This window comes from Plectropomus leopardus, chromosome 9, assembly GCF_026936395.1.
Source record: "Plectropomus leopardus strain MGB_pleo_1.0 chromosome 9, ASM2693639v1, whole genome shotgun sequence".
Lineage (NCBI taxonomy): Eukaryota > Metazoa > Chordata > Actinopteri > Perciformes > Serranidae > Plectropomus > Plectropomus leopardus.
The window spans coordinates 27,214,352-27,237,417 of NC_142184.1; the positions used below are offsets into that span (position 1 = coordinate 27,214,352).

The window sequence follows — 23,066 nt, forward strand, 5'->3', positions numbered from 1 at the left end:
ATCAATTCTCCAACTAACACATCATTCCTTTTCATTTTCAGCTAAAATGATTTCTGGATCTCCCTGCAAACATACCCCTAACATCTAGAATCAAATCTGGATTTTCTAGTTCTTGAAAAGTCCTACAGAAAGACAATCTATTGAGACAAAACACGCACAAGAAGGTAAAATGTGAACTGAAATGTGATGGAAAAATGTAAAACACAGACGTCAGAAAACAGGAAGCTTGGTTTTATCTGACAGTAACCTGCTGTATCGGATCCAACAGGTTTTTTTGTGTTAAAAGGACAAAAATGGAGATGGGTCACGGATGATTATTGAGGTGTTATTGGGGTCAGTAGGTTGTGTTAAAAGTCGAGGTCAACATGCAGCACTCTAAACTTCTCTTATTGTCCCTTTTATTTCCAACTCAAGGCACCTCAAGGGGATGCTGCACACACTGAAACGACCTGCTCTATTAAGAGTCCCATTTGCACGCGCACACACACACACACACACACACACACACACACACACACACACACACACACACACACACACACACACACACACACAGTCAGAGTCTCACTCAGACAGAAAGTTGCTCTCTAACAGACAGACAGGCCACAGACGCTGAGGCTGGTCGGACGAGGGGGGACGCTTATGTAACCGCTGCCTCTGGCTGTTACACAACCAGCATGTTCACAAGAACCTCACGTCCTGTACGCACACACACAAAGATGTACCGCGTCACAGACTCGCAGAACACACTCGAAAGAGCTGGCAGACAAACACAGTGACATTTAAAGAACACCTAGAGTTCTAGACACACACTTTCAAATACACAGTTGCAGATATGCTGTGATGAGTGTGTCCGTCCTGTGTTTGTGACACAGTGTGTGTGTGTGTGTGTGTGTGTGTATTGTCAGTGCTAGGATTTTTTTTGCCTCGCCCCTGCTGTTGAGCAGAGTTCATAATGTTCTCTTACTTTTACAACTGCTTTCCAAACCGCAGCAACGAAAAAATATCTGATGATATCAGGTGGACGGATTCGAGCAGTCAGACAGACAGACTGATAACCAGAAAAATAGGAAGATAAACAGATCAATAAATCAATAAAGAAGAAGACAGACTACAAAAGTAAACTGTCACAGTCACAAATAATGTGCTAAATCTGGCTGGAGTGATAAATGGTCAAGAACTGTCCATTTAACAGTAGAAATTCTGAACAAATGTCACTTTTCTTACTTGTTGCTGACAGATGTAACACAATAATTCATCAACTGTATGAATGTTTGTTCTACACACTCTCTTGCACTTCATCGCTTTCTCGTTTCAACTCATCACAGTGCCTGCAGGGGTGAACTGAGGAGAAATATCACAAAGATCAGATGCGGAGACAAAAACCGCGGGTTAAAAAAGAAAAAAGAAAAAACAAAAAGAAGCCAAAACCAAAGAAAAAATACTTGTGGAAAAACAGTTGTGGTTTACTTCTGAAGACAAACTGAGATTTAACCGGGTTACATAACTTGCCTTGACAAAGACAAAAAATCGAAAGACTAATACAGATCTCGACATGACAACACACCATGCGCGCGCACACACACACACTCACTCACTCTCTCACACACACACACACACACACACACACAGATCTGACTGACACACACACCTCTCTTATGTAACAGACTGCCCTGAATGAGTTATTAAGGCTGCATTATTAGAGCGAGGCAGGTGAGTTATGAAACCCTCCCACTGTGTGAGTGTGTGTGTGTGTGTGTGTGTGTGTGTGTGTGTGTGTGTGTTTCAGAGGAACGATGAGGAGGTGAGACAAACACGACAAAGACTGAAGAGAGAGGCAGAGAGAGAAGGTCGAGAGACAATGACTGTGTGATAGAGCGAGAGCAGCAGAGGGGTGAGGTGAGGTACAACGCTCTGTTTGTAGGCCAGTGTGTCACTGCTGCTGAGGAGGAGGAGGAGTAGGAGGAGGAAGAGGAGCACAAACACACGTCTGGAGGCTACCATCCATTACCACAGTACTGGTCATACTATAGCCTGTTATATAAACCCTGGCAGCATTCGGGACTCTGCGCATACTTTCAGCCTCAGAGAAATCTGACCTACTTAAAGCCAAACCATCAAAACCTTTAAAGCTCCGCAAAAATGTCTGTCATCGTACTACTCACAGGCATTTTACTCTGAATCTGTTGGTGCCTTATCAGACTAAGAGTATCTCGCTGTCTGAACTGCATGTGTAAAAGTATAAGTTACTTGAGTTACGATAGGGTGTTTCAATACTGGCACATGTACCTGGTAGTTAAAAACAATGGTGCTCCCAGAAACTTTGCACAGGGGTGGCCATGAACTCACTGAAAATCTCACATAGGCTAGTGGAAAAGTATGTCACTGTGAAAGTTGAAGAATCACACACTGATATAAATTCTTATTTTATGGTTAAAGGTTCTGTATATACATTTAGAGCATTAATATGGCAGAAAATGGCTATTTGTTATGTAAAGATACAGTAGTGATGAGCAGAGAATTAAGTCATGTTCCCTCTGTGTGTGTTGTAGTCTGAGCTTCTCTGTTTTTTGCTTGATTGCTTGCTTGTTGGTTTGTTTGTTTTTGCATGTTAGTGCATGTGATTCCATGTGAGTGTATCAGACTGGCTAGCTAATTGCTGGCGCTCTCTGCGTATATACATATGTCTGGAGATTAATTGTTGTTTACATAGGTCCTTGTAATTGTTCTTTTCCTCAAAAGACAAATATACAGCTTTAATTTGAGGGAGTAAGCAATAAGAAGTGTTAGAAACAACAACAACAAAAATTACTGGCATCAAGTCTACTCACGTTTAAATACACCACACAATGACCTCTGGTTATTATTATTTTTATTTCATGAAGGGGGGCTAGTTTTTGAGCCAGTGGATTTATCAGGGTGGCCAGCCATGGCCACCCTGTGTCATAAAGAGCACTGTATTGTGATAGTATACTGAATATGTTATCGCTTAGCTTAGGAGATAAAATGAATAAATGATCTATCAGCGACCATGAATTTCTTTAACTGAATGAAACGATTGTACTTTTTACCTCTACAAGCTACCCTGTGACAAAAAGTTTTTGATATGTGTTGTTGTTTGAAACACTGAAACAGGAATTTGCCACTCTTTTCTCGACAGCCCGTAGGTAAGTGATCATGGATGTTATCATTCAGCTGTTAGTACACATCGGTAGGACGAGAACGTCAAACATTACTTAACATTCTGTCATCCGTGATGTATTTTCAACACAATTTCTATTCAGTAACTTCTTGTAGGACAGAGAGGACAACAGCAAGTAATATGTTAGATATTTAAGCTTTAACGTTAAATAATAAACCATCATCATCTTAGAAGTAAGGTTTTGCACAAATAAAGGCTCTACAGGTTTTGTAACAAGGTGCTGTTGTAATCAGGTGGTATTTGGTTGCCAAGTGAAATAATGTGATTGTAATGTAACACTATACAGCACTGCAGCCATTTAATGAGACGGAGAGAGACAGACAGAGAGAAGGGTGAACAAGGTAAGACAGAGGATTTTTTTTATGTGCTGTAGCAAGAGAAACCAGCCAAGGAGAGGGAAAAAAACAGAGATAGAGATAAAATCTGCATTTATGGGGATCACATCTATAATCTATAAGACTAAAAAGCCAGAGGAGGAGACAAACAGAAAGAGAAGACGCAGAGAGGAAAAGGGGAGGGGGGGAACAGAGTGAATAGCATCGTGCAGTGCCGAGATGAAAAAAAAAAACATGTTGCTGAACAAAGACAACTTATAAAAGGGGGAAATTTACATTGAAGGGGAACAAAGAGCAGCTATATGATCTGACAGGCAAAAACAGAGGGATCAAAAAACCCAAACGTTTGACAAAGGCGACATCAGGGGACTGGGAATGAGAGCCATGTGGCCAAACCAGTGAAGCCTACATCCTCTGAGCTGTGGTGTTATGAAAGCATCCAGACTACACGTGTTCCCGGTGTTTGGCTCGACCCGGCGCTGGTCTGAACTGGACAGGTTGTCCTGCCCTGCGTGCCGAGGCCAATTACAACCAAACAGAGCATGCCGAGAAAAAAAAAAAGAACTAGTACAAAAAGCTCCTTCCTGCTTTATTGTATCACAGAGGTGCTGCCACGGTTTAACTGTGGCACTTTTTTTTCTTTCCACAATAAGCACTTCGTCACTGATGGACAGATTGTTCTCACTCAGGAAGATGTGCCAAAACACACACACACACACAAACACACCCTGTACAATAGCTTTGAGGGAGGACAGTGTGTTCTTTTAGCTTTTATCACTATGCACCATGCCACGTTTGCACCGATGACAAGGAATCTAGTGTCTCTTTCCACAACGAGACAAACACTCAGCGCTATCCCAAGAATTACGAGCATGCAGACATCGGCCATTTCTTCATAAAAGGATCCCAGTGAACGCTATTCATGCCAACACAGCAAGAGGCACACAAAGTGGAACATGGTGCACCCGGTGCAAAACCAGAACTAACAAGATGTGCACTCGGAGAGTGCAGACCTCTGTCAAGGCCTAATGCCCTATCTTACAGTGTTAAATGAAAAAGTGAAAAGTGAAAATTTGTTTATCTGCCCGTTGATTCAGATCTGCTCGGACGTTTAATGCCGTCTTCCTTGGCACATGCTATACCCTTCCATCAGCTTTTATGAAAATCGGGTCAGTAATTTTTTTGTAATCTTGCTGAGACACAGACACAGAATCAGAAACATAACCTCGTAGGTGAAAGTACTGATAACCTGTTTATACAGCATAACAAGTCCAAGTGCTGACTATGACACATCTTTGTTTGAACTCTTCAACTATTCGACAGCAGTTACATTGTTACGTAATCTACAGCCCAAGGATAAATAAGTTTTAACTGCTTTTCTAACCTTCAGTTAGAAAGTTACATTGTTTCGTCTCCGGCACACTGGATTTGAAATGAAACAATGACTCTAAGTGTTGTGGCTTTAACTTGAATGTTCCCATCTATATTGAATGAACACTGAAGGACGTTCAGTACAATGCAACAGGAAAACAATGCAAGAGAGGTTTTTTGGGGCCAAAGATCAGACTCATGACCTTAATCCACCTAATCATCTTTTACCATCTGAGGGTCTGCATCTGTGAGTCATTGTGAATCCACAAACAAACAAAAAATAAATAAGGCAAAACCTTACAGTAAGCAATTGGACATGAAAAACTAAAATAGAAATTACATTAATATAAAAACAGGCTTCTGCAAATAAGAGAATATGAGCACAAACTAGTTTAGGATCGTCACCTCCGTCTTACAATTACGATGCTTCTTTGAGGTCATCATCTTTTCAACATCATCAAAATTCCAAAAACATCTCTCAAGAGTCTTTCTCTTTCTGTCTCAGAATATATGTGAGTGTTTCAAGAGTCAAATTTGTTGTTAAATCATTTAACCAACAGCTGAGAGAGGGGCAACTCTCCTTCCAGCAGAGTGAAATCAAGAGCCTCATCTGTGGCAAACTCAGGTCTACCATCCCTTTCAGGAGAAAACACACACAACCTTGGACTTACTGGGGTACTAGGGATGAGGTTTTTCGAGAGAAAAACCACACCACCGACCTCCAAAATTTTTCATCACAAAACATTCCCACAAGCACTGATACAAAGTGCCTTGCTGTGTATTTTAACTTTTCCTCAAAGAGTGTACTTTCATTCATCCAGATAAACTGCAGACTGCGGCGGCGCTCTGTCCCTGCCTGCCTCCTCACGCGCTTACCCCCCTAACCCACTGGTCTGTTGAACCATTTGTTTTCCTGCCTCCACATGCTCACACTTACAGCGTGGCCCAATCCTGCCCCGATCTACCAATCACGCAACGGCATTGGTTTAGGTAACCGTAGAAACAGCCAATGGGAGAAGCGGGCCTGAGACAACAACGCAAGTGAGGCAGCTGGGCAGGCGTGGGAGATGCCGGCTAAAAGATGGAGGGAGGGCTGACCGACAAAAAGGAGAAAATGGGTTAAAGCGCACACAGGGAGAGGATATGGATGACTATGACTGAGAGAAGGGAAATTAAAAAAAGGTAGAAGTGCAGAGAGAAAAAAAAGGGAGAGAGGAAGAAAGATGAAATGTGCATGCTAAGTAGGTATGGATTCAGTGTTACACAACAACATTAAGTAACGTAACAGGCGTCAATCAACTATTGCTGCATGTTGTAGACACTTCTGAGGGTTTTAAAAATATCAAAGTTGTATTTTTTCTGCTCATCATGTCCTCTTAATCCCACATTCATCTCCTCTCTAGTTTTCATCCATGCTGCTTTTCTCTAACAGGATGCTGCTGGGCGTGCTCATTATTTCATAAGATGAATTTCATATTCGGCTGCTTTCTGCACAGCACTTCTTTCTGTTCCTTGAAGCATTGCCCCATGTTAAACCTCTTTGCACCCCCTGTATATCCTCTCTATGCTACTTCCAGATTTCTCTCCCTGTCTCTCCTGTTTCTTGCAAACTTTCTAACCCTTTCCTCAAAATGCATTTGGAAACCCTACCACAAGGGTCACGTTCATGATGTCACCTACCTGCGAATGACTCTGATTCGTCCAGGAGTAGCATGGTTATCGAGTAAAAGAGAAGAGCCGGTCTTCTCTGCTTTCCTTTGCCCTCTCCTCTTTTATCTCTTGCTCTGGAACTCCCTGTCAAACTCCCTAAACCGCCTCAAAGAAAAACTTGAAAAAGAAGTAAACAGGAGGTGTTTTCTCCTTTGCTCAGCCTCGTTTTACACTCGGCTGCTCTTTAATCTACTGCCTCAGTGACTGACTGACTCACTGACTACTAGCAGACCGTTGTGCGTGGTCCTCTCTGCTCAATGTGAATGTGAGGCTGAGGCAGGCAGGAGGGCTGGCAGCTGAAAAACTTACATAACCCTTCATGCTGGAGCTGGGGCCCTGCTGAGGGGGACTCCTACGGCTGATCATCCCTCATCCCCCCCCCTCCCCTTAACTAAAAGAAAAAAAACCTATCCTCCATAACACACTGAGGAATACGGAGCATGTACGGAAGCAGTCGCCCACACTGTCATGCCGCCTGTTAGTATGTTTGTTGGTCAGTAACACAAAAAGTGATTCCAGAAAATGTTTTTTAAATGCAAATACCACAACTATGTTTGTCTTTGGATGGTATGAAAGATCACTTATACAGAAAACTGCTTAAAAAATGTTTGAAAGTATAAAAATGTGACAGATTTTCAGTTAAACCAGATTGAATTTCATAGAAACACAAACGACTGGCTGTCCTGACAAGAATTTCATTGTTTGGAGTACTTCATCAAACCAGTACTTCCTCTCACACATGAGCGCTTGTATACAACAAAGGTGGAGCCCCAGTGACCCAGACAGGCAGCCTGTATGTGTAGCCTATATGTGTGTGTTTGTGTGTGTGTGTGTGCGTGCGTGCGGCAGAATGAAGGGCACAGAGGAGGAATGCGGTCGCAGAAATTTGTATCAAGGTCACGGAAACACCTGCACACTGACTCCAAAAGACTTTAAAGTTGCACAACCCATGCAAAATCTTTCATTGTGAAACCAAGTACATGGTAATCCTTGGTGGTGAGACGTTGATGTTTTTGAGCAAACACTGTATTTTAAAGGTAATTTACACTAAACTTAGTCTTTCTTCTGGTGTGTCAAACACAGCTTAAAAAAGCAAAGCACTCACAACCTCCCATTGTTACTGAAAGAGATCTGCCCCTGCTCAAAACAGCCAACATGTTACTCATGAAACTACAATATCAGCAGTCATCATAACAATAATTGAAACCAGATTTAAAAAAAACTCCCTAACCCATACCATATCCATCTCTGCATTAGAAGTAACTTTAGCCCCAGACTAAACAACTCTGACTCCTTGAAACTACGTTTGTATATCACAAAATAGTTTTCATAATTATGTTCCGGTGACAATATAATCGTCGCCTGGGTTATGTTCAAAGAAAACTCTCAGTCAAACACGACATTTATATACCGCTCTGGTTTCACAGGGAAGTAGTCAAGGTGTTTGGCAGATGTATAAAGGTCAAAATTGTGAATCCACGTTTGTTTATGTACCCTTTTCTGTCGTTAAACAAGAAAAACACTTGACTGTGATTCTGGTTAAGTGTTAATAGAAAATGTCATCAGGAAATAAAAAATGCTGTAGTCACTACTAGTAAATAGTGGCTTGCAAGATTGCCGGTTTAGGCAGTAAACAACTAAAATATGTTGTCACTGAACATTTTGCAACTTGCCAGATACGCGATGTCATCAACATTTCCTCACTATATATAAAGAAAAAGTAATTAGCTTGGCATTACGTTTCCCTCAAAACATATTTGCTGTTTGAAATGTTTTGTATATAAATGTAATTTCTAGGAGACATGGCTGGACTAACTCTCACATTAGAGTAAATTTAAGTCTTAAAGAAGTTTTTCCACAATCTTTATGAAGTTTCGCTCCTGCTATGTGTGTTGTAATCTGTGTTTGGTTTGATAGACAGCTCGGCCGAGCATATATGACACGCTAGCTAACTGCCAGAGCTCTGCATTGCACTTATACAGCAGTTAACACTGATATCAGAATTTCATCACCAGCACCAAAATCCGGTTTCGGAAATCTGCACCATTCCCTGCTTGCCACTGGCTCAGCTACCTCCATTTTGATAGCTGTGTGCAGACAATCCTGCCCCAAAACTGAATTATAGATCTGCTCTGAACTATGCTTATAGGTCAGTTAACATAAATGCTGTAGAACAAGTACAACAGCAAACTGGAAGTTATTCAGGAAGAGAGTACAACATGTCCAAAAGCATGTTTGTCTGAATTCTTCGGATTTATTCAATTTGTTAACAATTTATGGTTAAAGTTGAACGCTGTTATGAGAACGTACAAAGCAGACACTTCTCCCTGAAGTAAGTGGCTCATTGCTCCAATAATTAAAGCTACTTATATTATCAAAACTGATTGCGAATGAAATAAAAGATCAAATTTTATTAAGGCATGTTCTAGAAACAGCCACTGTCCACATAGCTGTAGTCTTCATGCCAGTTTCTGCGTAAAAAGAGGAAATTTTGCCAACAAAAATGAAGTTTTATCCAAGTAAACTTGCATTAACATCATTGTGATTTGAGACGAGGATACTTTTTTTGGGGGGGAAACAACGACAACTATTGCATCTATTTCATAACATGCCTTATGAAACCTTTTAGCTTTGCTCTGCCTGAGTGGCCTGGGCCACAGACTTGGCACTGCACCACATGTAGGTCAGTGTGATAGTGCTGCCTGAATACATGCACTGAGAAGAAGACTGACAGCAGAGGAGATATTGGTACTGAGAGACATGAGAGAAAACAGATGTGTGAAAACTAAACTATGTCAACTAACCAGAGTCACACATTGAACAAGGTTTAAGCTACTCACCCATGTCATGTGCTTGTAAGTAGTTTTTTGTCTCCTACTCTGGTGAGAGATCCATGCCTCCTCTACACTTTCTAAAAACTTACTCCAGCTTTTGTGTGTTCCTCCTACATGCTGCAAACACACTTCCTCAGTGTCCCGTCCAAACCGAGCGTGTCAAAGTGTGTATGAGAGAGAGTGTGTGTGTGCGAGGCTCCCTACATCTAGCTCTGGTCCCGTTTCGCAGCTCTATCGGTGCTCCAGTGAGGACAGAAGGCCATTGGGACAATTACAAAACAATGAGTCGCTTAAAAGCTGCCCCAGCCTGTCGTGTGTAGAAAACCCCCCGCTTGTGCTGGTTTTCCTGTCTACTTCCTCCTCCTCTTCCCTCTCATTTTCCCCTCCCCCCTCGCCAACTGACACAGGAGTGAGTGTGATGTCAGCAAGTCACGCCCCTCCAGAGAGGCTGACTTAGGTAACAGGGGTAATGGGGTTCAACCAGGAAGAGATCGTCAGACACACAGAAAGAGGAATAAAAGATGGGAAAAGGGAGAAAAGAGAGAAAAGAAAGAGTCTTTATTTCAGCTTCTGGTCTTCCTATTATGTGGTCATTTCACTGGAATCTTGCAAAGGTCATGACTTTATCAACAATAACTGACACACAGAAAGATATCAAATCCTTTGAGACTGTCTGAAATTTGAGAGTGTGAAGACAAAATTGTGGGAATGAAAAGAAAGAAAAGAGAAACTGATTTAAACTGAAAGAGGAGGGGTGTAACCAGCCAAAGTCATCATTCTTGGACAAAGTTTTGTTGTCCATATATAAATCCCAACATTAATCACCATCCTAAGTCTGACAGACTGAGGTATAGAATAACTTACAAGCTGTTAAGGTCTCTCAAATCAAGCGTTGTTCATTTTAAACTAGTAAGTTCTGCAGGACAAGTAAATTCTACAGTATCTATGTGAAACTTTATGTTAAATTATGTTAAATACTCATGTTATTTGTGTTAAATTAATTGTTGTTGTCGGCATTAACATTTAAGCATGGTGGTTTGATGGACTGTAAATGCCTGATATATTGTGAGATTTTCCTGTTAATTTGTCAAAACCTTAGAATTTCCAAAAATATCAAAATACATTTATTTACATTTTAGTTCAGTTTAAAAATTAAAGTAAACTTTGTCTAATTTTCAGGCTTCAATATTAAAATAAAAAGCTTTTTTTATCTCTTGGATATTACATTATTGTGAACATGCAAAAGTTAGCTTGCAATTATACAATACACACACATATATACATACACACAGAAACCTAAAATGATAATATATGATTTAAATCTGAGCAACTATTTAGGCCTACCTATGACTGTGCTGAGTGTAATAAGGATATAGAAAAGCAGGGAAGGAACTGAAGAAAATAAAATAAAGAGAGAGAGAAGGTTAAAAAAAGGGCAAAAAGAAGCAGAGATGAATAAAGTCATGTGCTACTACTTTCTGGTCAGTGCACGCTTTGGAAAATTCTTGTTTGGCTTCACTGGATGGTATCGCACGTCGTAAACACCAATAAACACATCATAAACACCCCAAATGCCACAGACAGTAAATTTCCGCAACATGTTAATGTGAAAAACCATCAAAGCTGAGGATGGCGAGAGGAACAGCGAAGAATATCTATCTATCTATCTATCTATCTAACTATCTATCTATGTAGATATATATATATATATATATACACCAAGGTGAGAAAAAGGTGGAAGATATGCATGAAAGATGGGAGAAAGACAGAAAAGAGTATCAATAACCTTGGAGAAAAGAAAGGAAGGAAGGAAGGAGAGAAAGGATAACAGAGGAGGTAAGAAATAGAAAGCTGAGGTCAAAAAAAGTCAAAAAAAGTGAAATAATGATGCAATGAGTAAGAAAAAAAATTAGGAAAGAATAGTCAGTGATAATGAGGGGAGGGGTCTGTTTCAAAACAATCCTGTGAACTCCAAGACCCATTTAAACCCTCGTTGGTGGTATGGGATTACACACACACACACACACACACACACACACACACACACACACACACACACACACACACACACAGGGTGGAAGGTGAGAGCCTAGCAGTGTCACATGGCTACATATATTAACCAACATTGCTACGGAGCTTGGGGGAGGGGCTGCGGAGTGAGAAACACTGAGGTGGGGGAGGAGATAAGAGGAGGCGGTGACAACAGCAATGTGAGGCGAGGACTGCTGGATGAAGCATGAACACACACACACACACACACACACACACACACACATTCACCTTTGCCACACTACCACAGTTCTGGTATCCAGCCACACCTCCTCCTGTGAGGAAGGAAAGCTCACATTTCACTGTTTACATAACCTACATTGACCAACAGAGAGAGAAGAATGTCATTTTTAACCAGACTTGTATTTTTGTCTACTGCTTCTGAGGAAAAAACAAAAGGAAACTTAATCACCTTGTCAACAAGTTACGTTCCTTGACAACGAACCAATCCCATCACAGAAAGCTAACTGACTGTAATGTTTGGAGCGACTTCCATGACCTCAACTCAGATGCAATGTTTGCTGCTGTCTAATCAACACTGAAGGCGTTTTAGAGTAAAAAGAGAGCAAACTAGAGCCCTGGTTCACATTTACCAATGATGTCCTTCAAAACCAAGATAACAGAAATTCTACAAGGCTCAATGAATGAATTATTAGATAATAGTAAAGAAAAGCAGTTTAGTAGCTGTTGTGCAGATTTAAAATGAAAGGATTTCTTGTCCATGCTTTAGATAATCAGAGGTTCAAATGAAATACTGTTATCACATAACATTTGTCAGTGATGCTGCAGTTACTTATCAAACAATTATGTCATAACTTGAGTTACATAAGTTCTTCAAATATCTGCATAATGGGTAGATATAAAAAAATCAAACGTGCTGAAAACAGCGCTGCTGTCCAGTGGAGAAACTCTTTAGCTCGGGCAGTCTGTGCAGACTCTGAGGAGGAACAGGTTGTCAGATTTTAGGGACTACTCATCGCGAGGTATGACAATTATTTTAGTGATAAACACATCGTATAAGCTGGACGAGACTGTTGTAAAGCTGTAGTTTGGTGATTGATTGACTAGCGTTTGTTTGTTTTAGTGTGTTTGACCCATTTATTCACTAAATATACAGTGCTTAAGTGTTTGTTTTTTTCTTCATTTTTAGTCTGCCACTATCTTACGGTGACAACAATCCAGTGTTGTATATTACTAATATTAATATTATTTAGGCCCATTGACAAATTATTTTGAGGCAAATAATATCTACACTATGCAATGTTAGAAAGTCCACCCTCTTTTATGTTGTTTGATATATTGTTATTATTTTAAGCAGTTATCGCCGACTGCATCTTGATTCTCCTGAGCCTTTTTCTGTGTTTACATATGTGGGATTATGTAAAATTTAATGTTATATTTCTAACTAATAATGAGCCACTTGACAATGAGTAAAGTGTAATAAATTACTCTAACTACTTACAAATATGATATTTGGGCCATTGTATGGCAGCCGCACCACTTGCCAAAGCAAGCCTTGTTATAAAAAATAATCGTGTTATAAAAAAGGTTTTGTAATAATCGCAAAACTGGTGAAAATACATGACTAGAATGATTTGGAGTTTTTTTTGTTTTGTTTTTATTGAACTTCTACATTATTTAAAGCCCCAGATTTATAGAGAATGCTAACATTTTAGAGTAAAAAAAATCCATAATAAATCCAAAGCTTTTCAGCTCAATAGTTAAGTATTTACCAACAAATGTTTGGATTTGTAAGGATCATATCCGCCCTGTTATCATCCTCCTTTTGCTTCTATTACTAGCAGAATATAAAGTATAAAGCATGAGTGTATGAGTCTGTGGGTTGATCAGTGTGGTTCAGAAAACTCACCCACCAGAGACTCAGATCAGGGATTCTCCTCTCCTCACTGTTTCTAAAAAGAGAGCCCATGAGCCCATGTCAACGACACACGTCAGCTCTGACTCTACAGTCCACAGCTAACACGAGTCAAAACGCAGGTGGCAGGCGGCTTCACTGATGACTTATTTTATCTACTCTGACCCCGTTTGACTTTGAGGCAGAATGTTACCTGATCTGAAGTCTGCTCACACACACAAAACCTCATCTTTTTTCTCACACACACACTCAGTATGATCTGGCAGTCTGGTGTGTCAGTATGTGGACCAGCTGGTGTTACTGTATCACCACCTACACTTCACTCTGTGCAGCCCTTAATCAGGTCATACACGCACGCACACACACTCACACAAACACTTGCACACACACTGTTATGAAAGAGTTTTTTTTTGTTGTTCTTCTACACGACAATGTCAGAGGAGAAAGACTACTGAGAATTTGATCACAGTGATTCTTTTTATCAAATTTTATGTTTAACCGTATCCAATTTTATTATATTATATTATATTTCAATGATTGTCTTGGCTAAAGTAATTAGCCGCATTTACACTGCCAGTTCAAGGCAAGAATATCATGCCGTTATGCCGCCTTGCTGTTCTGTGTATAACATCCAATTGTGGGAAATGAGGACAGAGTTGTCTCACCTCTGAGCTGGTAACGCAGGAAGTAACAGCCCCGAAATGAGGTCTGTGTAAAATATAAACCCAGTAAAACATGACCATAGGCAACAAGGGTGTGACGTTTCAATTAAGCATTATTTTGGGATACTGTGGGAGATTTAAAAAGCTGCTTTCAGCAATTAGTGGCTAATTCAAAGGGGAAGAAGAGCTTTCGTAAATGTCTGTAAACTTTTAAAACAATGAGAGGCGGGAGCTCCTTACCCTCTGGGCAAAAAGAAAGTAAACAATTGGTGACATGTTAGGCCATTGTTGTTGTTAAGCAAGCTGCTGACGCATATATGTCAGACTAGATGCTGACACTGTCGTCTTACATTTCACGCCCGTTGCGCCTCTTTCACTTGCGTATAATCACACAGTTGAACAGAAAGACACCACTATCGTTCGGTTCTCTGTAAAAATGCAGGGGCACTGTAAAGAAGGGAATTGTTGCGGCACTATAGCACGATCTCTGTGTAAAAGCGACTAAATTTTGATGTGTACAAATGAAAATTTGAGTGTGTGTGAGAATAAGAAAAATTAATTGGATGTGCCTGTTACTGACTTTTTTTCAGTGAGGTGAGTGAGCTCTGATACTTGAAAATACACAGATTTCCTGAACTTGCTCTTTCACCACTTAAAAGACAAACATTGGCTGTGGCAGGTCAAAGGCCTATTGGCCTGAGGGTAGAGGCTCCTCCTCTCTCACTGGTGGCCTGGTGTATCTGGTTGTCTATGTTCTTCCTAGCCTCAAAAGAAAGAAAAGGCCTTTATCTTGGTGGCTGGGATCCTTATTGATTCTCCTAGCTTTATTCTTGCAGTGCCGGGTGTGAAAATCCTATAGTATGTTCGGCTAGAAATTCCTCAGTATTTGAGGGATTACCTGGAATTTCCTCAGGCGTTTAAGGCAAAACAGTCTCTGCCTCTCCTTTCCCACTGGCAGCTGTGGCTCAGGTGGTAGAGCAGGTTGTCGAAAGGTTGGCGGTTTGATCCCCTGCTCCCTCAGTAAACATGTTAAAGTATCCTTGGGGCAAGATACTGAGCCCCAAATTGCTCCTGATGGCTGTTCCATCACTGTGTGAGTGTGTGTGAATGGTTAAAAACTGAGTAGCAGGTGGCACCTTGTGTGTTAGCCACCAGTGTGTGAAAGTGTGTGATTATAACAAGTTGTGTGTAAGTGCTTCAAGTGGTTAAAAAGACTAGAAAAGCGCTATACAAGTGAAAGTCCATTTATCATTTCATTTATGACTTAGTCAGTGTGCAGCATTCACGATCATCTGCTTAGTTGTGCTGACGTCCAGGAGTAAGCTGTTGTCCTGTCCTAACATCAGCGTGTCCTTAATATAACATAAGTATATTTAATATAATATATACGTTGATATAAGTATCGGATGGGACTCGTTATTGGCAGATATCCATTATCAATAGACTCGGCTTGGCATTGGGGCTGAAAAGACCCCCTCAGGATGATCATAGTAGTGGAGTGAAATCTGCTCTAATACACTGAAGGTAACACCTTTTCCCCTCACAAACATTTTTAGATCTTACACCCCATCGGGTGTGATACCATCATTGCTGAATTCTAACTATGTGAATGGTCTGTTAATTTCAGCTTTCTTAAACAGGCCTATTTAATAACAAATTCAATTGGGTCAGATTTTAAAAACAGGGAATAAATAGGAGGCCAGACATTTTTTAGCAGCCTGTTTGAAACTTTTTTTTTATTTTTTAAACCTTTGGTAACACACAAATTTTAAACAAATGCAAATGAATGTAATAACAAAATAAAAAATGGATTTCATTCTGCTTTTAAATTAAGACAGTGACACTCACATATCTGACCCAAGACCATCATTAAGTGAAGGAACAGAATATTAAAGAGCTATCAATGCATAAAACCAATTCAAGGGCAATAACCCAAATCAATACAACACTCTCATCTCATCATCTCATCACCTCCTCACCTTACCTTACCTTGCCTCACCTCACCTCACCTCACCTTACCTTACCTTGCCTCACCTCACCTCACCTCACCTCACCTTAACTTGCCTCAAACCTCATGATGTTTTTCACTGAGGTCATGGTGTTTAGAAAACGACCTAGAACATATTTTTTGACTATTTGACAGCAGCTCAGATATTGTGATGCTACCAAGCCATCACATGAGGAAACACCGCTTTGTTAAAGATATGATTGGCAGTGTTGCTATACAAATCCATATATCCTGCCCGAACTGCACGAGTAACTAAACAGAGATGAGAAGGAAGAGAGACAGCTTGCTCATTAGCTACTTCAGGACACTATATGTAGTTTACACATTAACTCATGCTGGTGTGTCAGATTTGTGTATACTGGGTGACTCGAAAGTTGCTTCTGGGCCAGATGTGGCTCAAAAGAGCATTTAGATTCTATTTACACCCCATCTGTTAGTAGTTTTTGTTGGCAGAAAGTTGCTATAAACAACCAGCAGACACAAGCGAACATTGGTTTGCATTTAAACTTATGTTTTTCCTTTTACCTCAGAAGTCTAAGTTCAATATCTTCAATATTTCCAACTCCAGAAAAAAACTTTCTATGTCTTTAACTGTCAAATGCTGCACTGTGCTCCCCAGCTATATCTATATATTGTTGGAAGAAAAGTTTTTGAGATTGCTGTGTATGTATCAAAAAACAAATGTCAGTAAAACATTGTGGACAAAGATGATCATCCTTCCTTCTGTTCATCAGGTGTTTGCTCCCCTCTAACTTTTTTCAGTTATGGTTGGCTGTTGGAAGTTGGACGTGAAAAATTCGCCCACAATCCCCCTTTCAAAAGAACTACCTGTTGTTCCACCGGTACAGTTTTGATGGAATGATGCATCTTGTCGCTGATTAAACCACCAGGTGTCTGTAACATTTGTGGGAGGAAACATGTTTACTTGTTTTTCTTCAGAGAGAGAGTGAGAGTGTACTCTGCTTACCCACGCCTACATGCAGGCGGGGGAGCAACAGGCTAATTAACAGACTATTACCCTCCTGCTCTCTGGAGTCAGAGCATGTGTGTGTGTGTGTACATGTGTGTGTGCGTGTATGTCTTATGAAAGATGTGACTAACCTCAGAACAGCCTCATCTGAGCTCAGAGAGCCAATAACATGCAGCACACACATCTCAATCTGTTCACACAGATTCTCTCCTACACACACACACACACACACACCCACACACACACACATCAACACCCACACCCACACCCAGACAAACCTCAGGGTCGCCTCAGAATAGAGAAAGACAATACAGATACATTTAGCGAAATACAACTAATTTTATATCAGGATTGATTATACATATATATATATATATATATATATATATATATAGACTAATTACTAATATACAGACTAATTTACAATTCATAATTATTTGATTTTGTGTATATATTTGGGACTAGTTGTCAATATAGTTATAGAGGTCAGTCATAGAAATATCCCTGATAATGTATCTGATAAAACTATTATAGTGACTGCTTTTTTGTAACTCCAAATGAACTGAATACCCCAAAATCAAAGTACTTCACCCTGATGCATTCATACACACACACACACACACACACACACACACACACACACACACACACACACACACACACACACACACACACACACACACACACACACACACACACACACACACACACACACACACACACACACAGAGCACAGTATTTATCAGAAATCCGAATTTTATACATGCTTGGAAAAACTTAGGTGACGACTTGTAAAAATACCTGCATCAACATGAATGTCTGTTTATCAGAAATCCGAATTTTATACATGCTTGGAAAAACTTAGGTGACGACTTGTAAAAATACCTGCATCAACATGAATGTCTGTTATGCAATCTCCATGACGACCTTAAACATCTACTGAGAGAAAACTAAAAGTGAGAAGCAAACTACATTTTTAACTTTATCTGCCATTTAAAAAACAAAAACAAAAATATAAAAAAACATCACTTTCTGTTCTTCACCAAAATTTCTCAAAAGAATTCAGGTATCAGATGCTAAGTGTTTTGATGATGATTGCGATATTAACAACCTTGAACTGTAATGATATTTTTACGTTTTAATACGTTTTACGTTTTAATGAATCGACAAATTGAAATTTTCTTCTGTTATTTTTGTAAGTGCTCATAATACTTCAAACCATACTTCATACATTTCCATATTCTATTTGTGAAGATGTTATGACATGTCTACTAAACTCACACTTGTTTTATTACTACTATGTATGTTCTTTTATTTTACTTTCTCTCTCTATATGCTGCTGAAACATGCATCCTTGTTTTTACAGTGTATTTTATCCTTATTTTATCTTGCTTTTACTAACATTATCAAGTAGATTTTATCCATTTGAAGATGCATTCTGTGTATTCTATTCTGATTTGATTTTATTTTTACATGCAGGTTTCATTATGTCTTTTATGTGTTTTGATGTGAGGCACTTGGTGCATTTAATGTCTTTCTTGTAAAGCACATCTGCTGCATTTCTTGCATGAAAGGTGTCAACCCACAACCCACAAGACACACAAAAAAGAAAGAATGTGAATGCTTTAAAGAAGAACAGAGCGGAGGACGAGAGATGATAAACTTTAAAGTAGGTGGTCGAAAGCAACTCGAGCAAACTTCTCAGAAAAAGAGTGAATAAAAATGCACTGACACAAAGACTGCATTAAGAGGAGAGAGGTGAAGGTAAAGCAATGATGACCAGAAGAGTAAAAAGAGAAAGGCATAAATGAGAAGAAATAAAAATGGGAGAAAAGAAAAGGGGGAGAAAGAGAAAGAAAGTGGGGTGTTGAGCCATGAGCAGGAGTTGGTGTCCTGGTGACAGTCGTTATGGCAACCGTGGGACAGACGCAGGCGACGGCGGGTGGTGATGATGTCACAAGAGCAAAATAGACTTGCAAAGAGGAAGATAAACATGTAAACCTGTTTTTTCTCCATCAGACCTTTCACTATTTCCACCACCTCCGAGACAACAAACCCAGAGAGCTTCAACTCTCTGATCTAAAAGAGCAGCGTCCCCGTCTTGATCTGTGCTTTAAATCGATCCAGCAAGATGTCCATTAAAACCTGATCCTGTGGCTTTTTTTTTAAGAGCATAAGAGCATGAATTTAGCCTAAAACTTAGTGGTGCTGATGGAGAGGCGATTGGGAATGTCCACCCTTAAGTCAACAAGATAACACCATCATGGCACAAGTCATACATTTTCAGCCCAGGAAGATATCTCAGCAGTTTTATGTGCAAACATTTAAATCAATACAATTACAATAACTTAAATTGTAGACATGCCAAGGAAAAAAATAGTTCAAATATCAAAACAAAAATGGGGTTATTTTAAAATTTCCTCCTTGTGTGATGCACAATCAGTGGTGCATTCAGGGTTTAAATCTGGTTGCCAAACAGCAACCTTGTTAAAGAAATGGCCAACCGGGAAATATTGTTTCAAAGATTTCTTGTTGTTTGTCTTTAAGCTCAACACAACAGATCTTGGATGTTGGAGATATTTTAGAGCAGCAAATGCTTGCAACTGTAATTCCACGGCACAGTAACATAACTTCATGTATTAGTTTGCCAGTACTGATTCATCATTCACAGCAACATGCTACACATGCAGCACCGGCATTTGTTTTCTCTTACTAGGGATATTTCATCACCTTAGAGAATTTCACCAGCAACCTCAGAGCCCCAAACTTCTGCAGCCTCTAGGCTTCTGCAGCCTCAGCTGATACGGTGGCTCAGTTATACAAAGTGTTGCACAACTGTTGTGGTAAAAATGTTTTATAAGCCGAGCAGTAAGCGGGAAGGCACAGGCCTGAGCCCCTGTTTGTTAATGGTACATCATCAGCGTCATCAGCGTCATTACTGTCCTCACCATCATTTCTCTTTCTCTCTCTCTCTTGCACAGAGACAGTGAGAGCCTAAATAATGGCATAGCATTACTGGTACATGGCATCACACAGGATGCTGCTTCTGTAATTAGGACAAAATGTACAGACTGTGTGCGTGTTTGTGTGTGTGAGAGTTCTTCACAGGTTCACAGGTCTCTGCTGCCCAGGCCCAAACATAACAAGCAATCTGCCACATTAAAGGGTTATTCAACACAGATTCGCAGCTCTCTACAGGCCGGATACTTAGCGCATGTTTTTTTCTAGCCATTCTCCAGTCTGTGATGTCACAGAAAGCATTGGTCCATGAATATATTAAGAGAAATAACTGAGGAGCTGGGGGGCTGTTTCCCCTTGCTTTTGCAGTCGAAATGCAAAGCTAGATAAACCGCCTCATGACACTAGCGCCATAATTATAACACAATTATCAAATCAGAATTGATCTTCTCTTCTTTCTCTCAGAACTAAAGCCAAACAAAATCTATTTCCCAATATATTAACTATGTCTTTGAGGCATTGAGGCAACAGTATCAATCCAAATGGTGTGATGGTGCAAAAACTTGCTAATATATAGTATATGATGGTAAGGAAATGTGCTTGTGGTTTTTAATCCATTGCTTTCCATCTTTTGTGCTGAGAGAGATGTCACAGAGCTACCCCTGTAATCTTCCAAAATACTGATGCATTCCTTTTAAGTGATAGGTCAACATATGCTTTTTCTTTTTTTTTGCTGGATGGTTGATTTTGTAACCGTCTGAGAGAGCCAGGCTAGCAGTTTCACCCTGTTCTCAGTCTTAATGCTATGCTTACATAACTATCTGCGAGCTTCACATTTAACATAAAGACATGAGCGTGGTGTGGATATTCTCAACCAACTCTTAGCGAGAAAGCAAATAAGCATAATCTCTAAAATGTATATTTTTTATGCCTTAGACATGGCAAGATCAGAATTCTTAGCAGATGCTAGTTGTTTTTCTGTTGCTCTGTTCAGAGAACAGTATTGAATTAAATGTTTTTAAAAGACATCTTTAATTATTTCTGAGATTTTTTTCAAATTTAAGTATATTTCAAATACACAAATACGAGCTCTTAGTGTTTTGTTACAAATTAGTATTATATAATTTAATTCTCAAAAAAACAACTGTACAACAATTACCCTAATCACAGTCTTTGGCTGAATGCAAGTGAATTATGTGGCATGCTCATTATGAACCATCGTATTGCATTTGTGTTCCTTGCACTGCCACGTGAAGGTGTTTACAAAAAACAGCACTTTCTTTTGAAAGTTGTTGTGTTGTATTCTGAGGGTGCTTCTCTTTCTCTTCAACTATTTTGTACTGTAACATCCACAGCTGTAATGGTACTGTTTTGTGTCTTTTGCACTCATATTTATTGCTAAATGTTCAGTCGTACTGTCATCTGAGAGAAAAATTGCATCACTGTGGTCTAACTGTTCAGTTCCTCCAGCTGGGTTTTAGTCAGCTGTTTACTCAGTTAGTCAATGGTTGCTTTGACAGACAGAAACCACCCAGCATGCACCTCTGAATTTGCAGCCTCCCACCTCAAAGATATCTTGATTGGCCACTTCAAATCTATGATGCGGGAAATTAGCAGAGCTCATTTTTGCAATGTAGGGAGGTGAAGGTCATACCTTGTATTTTAATTAAATACATTTTATGTTATTAGATTTTATACTTTATTTTGATGAGCAAGGAATTTGCAGCAAGATAGTTTTTTAATGCACGTGTGCCCATATCTGTCTCCGCTAACTAACTTGCAGCGCAGCATGTTTTCAGCAGGTGCCAGAAAAGTGTTTTCTCTTTTGAAGACAGAGAGACAGAGGGGACATGAAGTGGAGGAGACAGAGAAGAAAAAGAATGAGTAAAGACATCCTGGACAAGACAAGGAAAGAAACACACAGACGTGGCGTTTGTGTGTGTGCACGGGGTGGGTGGGTGTCTACGCTTTCATAATATGCTTGTGAATCCACTCACTGTGGTTTGATAGACCAAAAAACAGACTGGGACAGGGTTCATCCCACACATCTGTACTTATTAGGACCTCATTTACATAACAATAATCATATTACCTTGCCCCTTATCCCAACTTACCTAATCCTTACTTTAAAATTCAAACTTAACCCTCAAACAGCCTCTGGAGAAGTGAAGACAAAATGTCCGCCCCTTCAAGGTCTAACACTCAAGCTGATGCTCACAAAGACAGAAGTACAAGAGATCACAGATGAATGGAGGACTAAAAGCACTATTAACAATAAAATGGAGAGAAGCAGCTTTAAACTTCAAAGCCAACTGTTATTTCTGCAATTACTCTCACGCTTTGTTTCTCTCATTTATTTGATACTTAAATACTTCAGAACCTGAAATGTTTATTTAACCATAAATCAACTGAAGAAGCACTCTAAGCATGGGAGAAATCTTACTACGGTGCATTTGGTTTTTAAAATGTAAAACGACAAGTTAACAAGGTGCTTTTTGATTGCACTGCTGCTAAAAACTGTAAATACTAAAAAAATGACTCTGCTTTCTCTGTAATGAGGACAAAGTCATCCAAAGACTGACTGCATTTAAATTATCCAACCAAAGTTTAAATCTTACCTCCTACACACACACACACACACACACACACACACACACACACACGAGTCAGCATCTAATAGAACTAATGATGATTCACTGGGTTATGTAACGCATACTGGCAACAGAAGAAATGAGAGGAGACGAGGGAGTTAAGAGGAGTTTGTTTCCCAAGGGAGGACAGAAGGCCAAGGGCTGATGTGGAGAGCTTGTCTGGTCACAAATGTGGACAGCACAGACAAGCTTTTTTTTAAAAAAAAAAACAGAGAAGAAAAGTGTTTGTAAATGCAATTTTTAATGTCCAGCAGCTGAAACTATAGGAAAAGCTGTGGCTTGTGATGGACACAGACATAAACAATGCAAAAAAACAAAACCGTAGCCAAACTATGGCCAGTGTCCTCCCTTTATTTTTATCATACTCGCCAGTTGTCAACATCCGTCTTCTTAACCATAAACCTTTGTGCTTTTTTGTCGTTTGCTTGTTTGTATGGAAA

General features: G+C 39.8%; 1 protein-coding gene across 3 annotated transcripts in view; it reads right to left on the reverse strand.

Moving 5' to 3' along the window:
• The window catches only part of LOC121946567 (helicase ARIP4-like), a 78,333-nt gene that overhangs the window by 33,122 nt on the left and 22,145 nt on the right, over window positions 1-23,066 (reverse strand). The window contains exon 1 of one of the 3 annotated variants that reach the window (XM_042491190.2): window positions 9,459-9,694. The exons of 1 other annotated variant lie outside the window; for it this stretch is intronic. In XM_042491190.2, coding sequence (XP_042347124.2) covers window positions 9,459-9,462 — 4 coding nt within the window. In that variant the 5' untranslated portion in view covers window positions 9,463-9,694. Of the gene's footprint in view, window positions 1-6,588; window positions 6,895-9,458; window positions 9,695-23,066 lie in introns of those variants that run through there. One more of the 3 variants, XM_042491189.2, reaches the window with a different exon arrangement.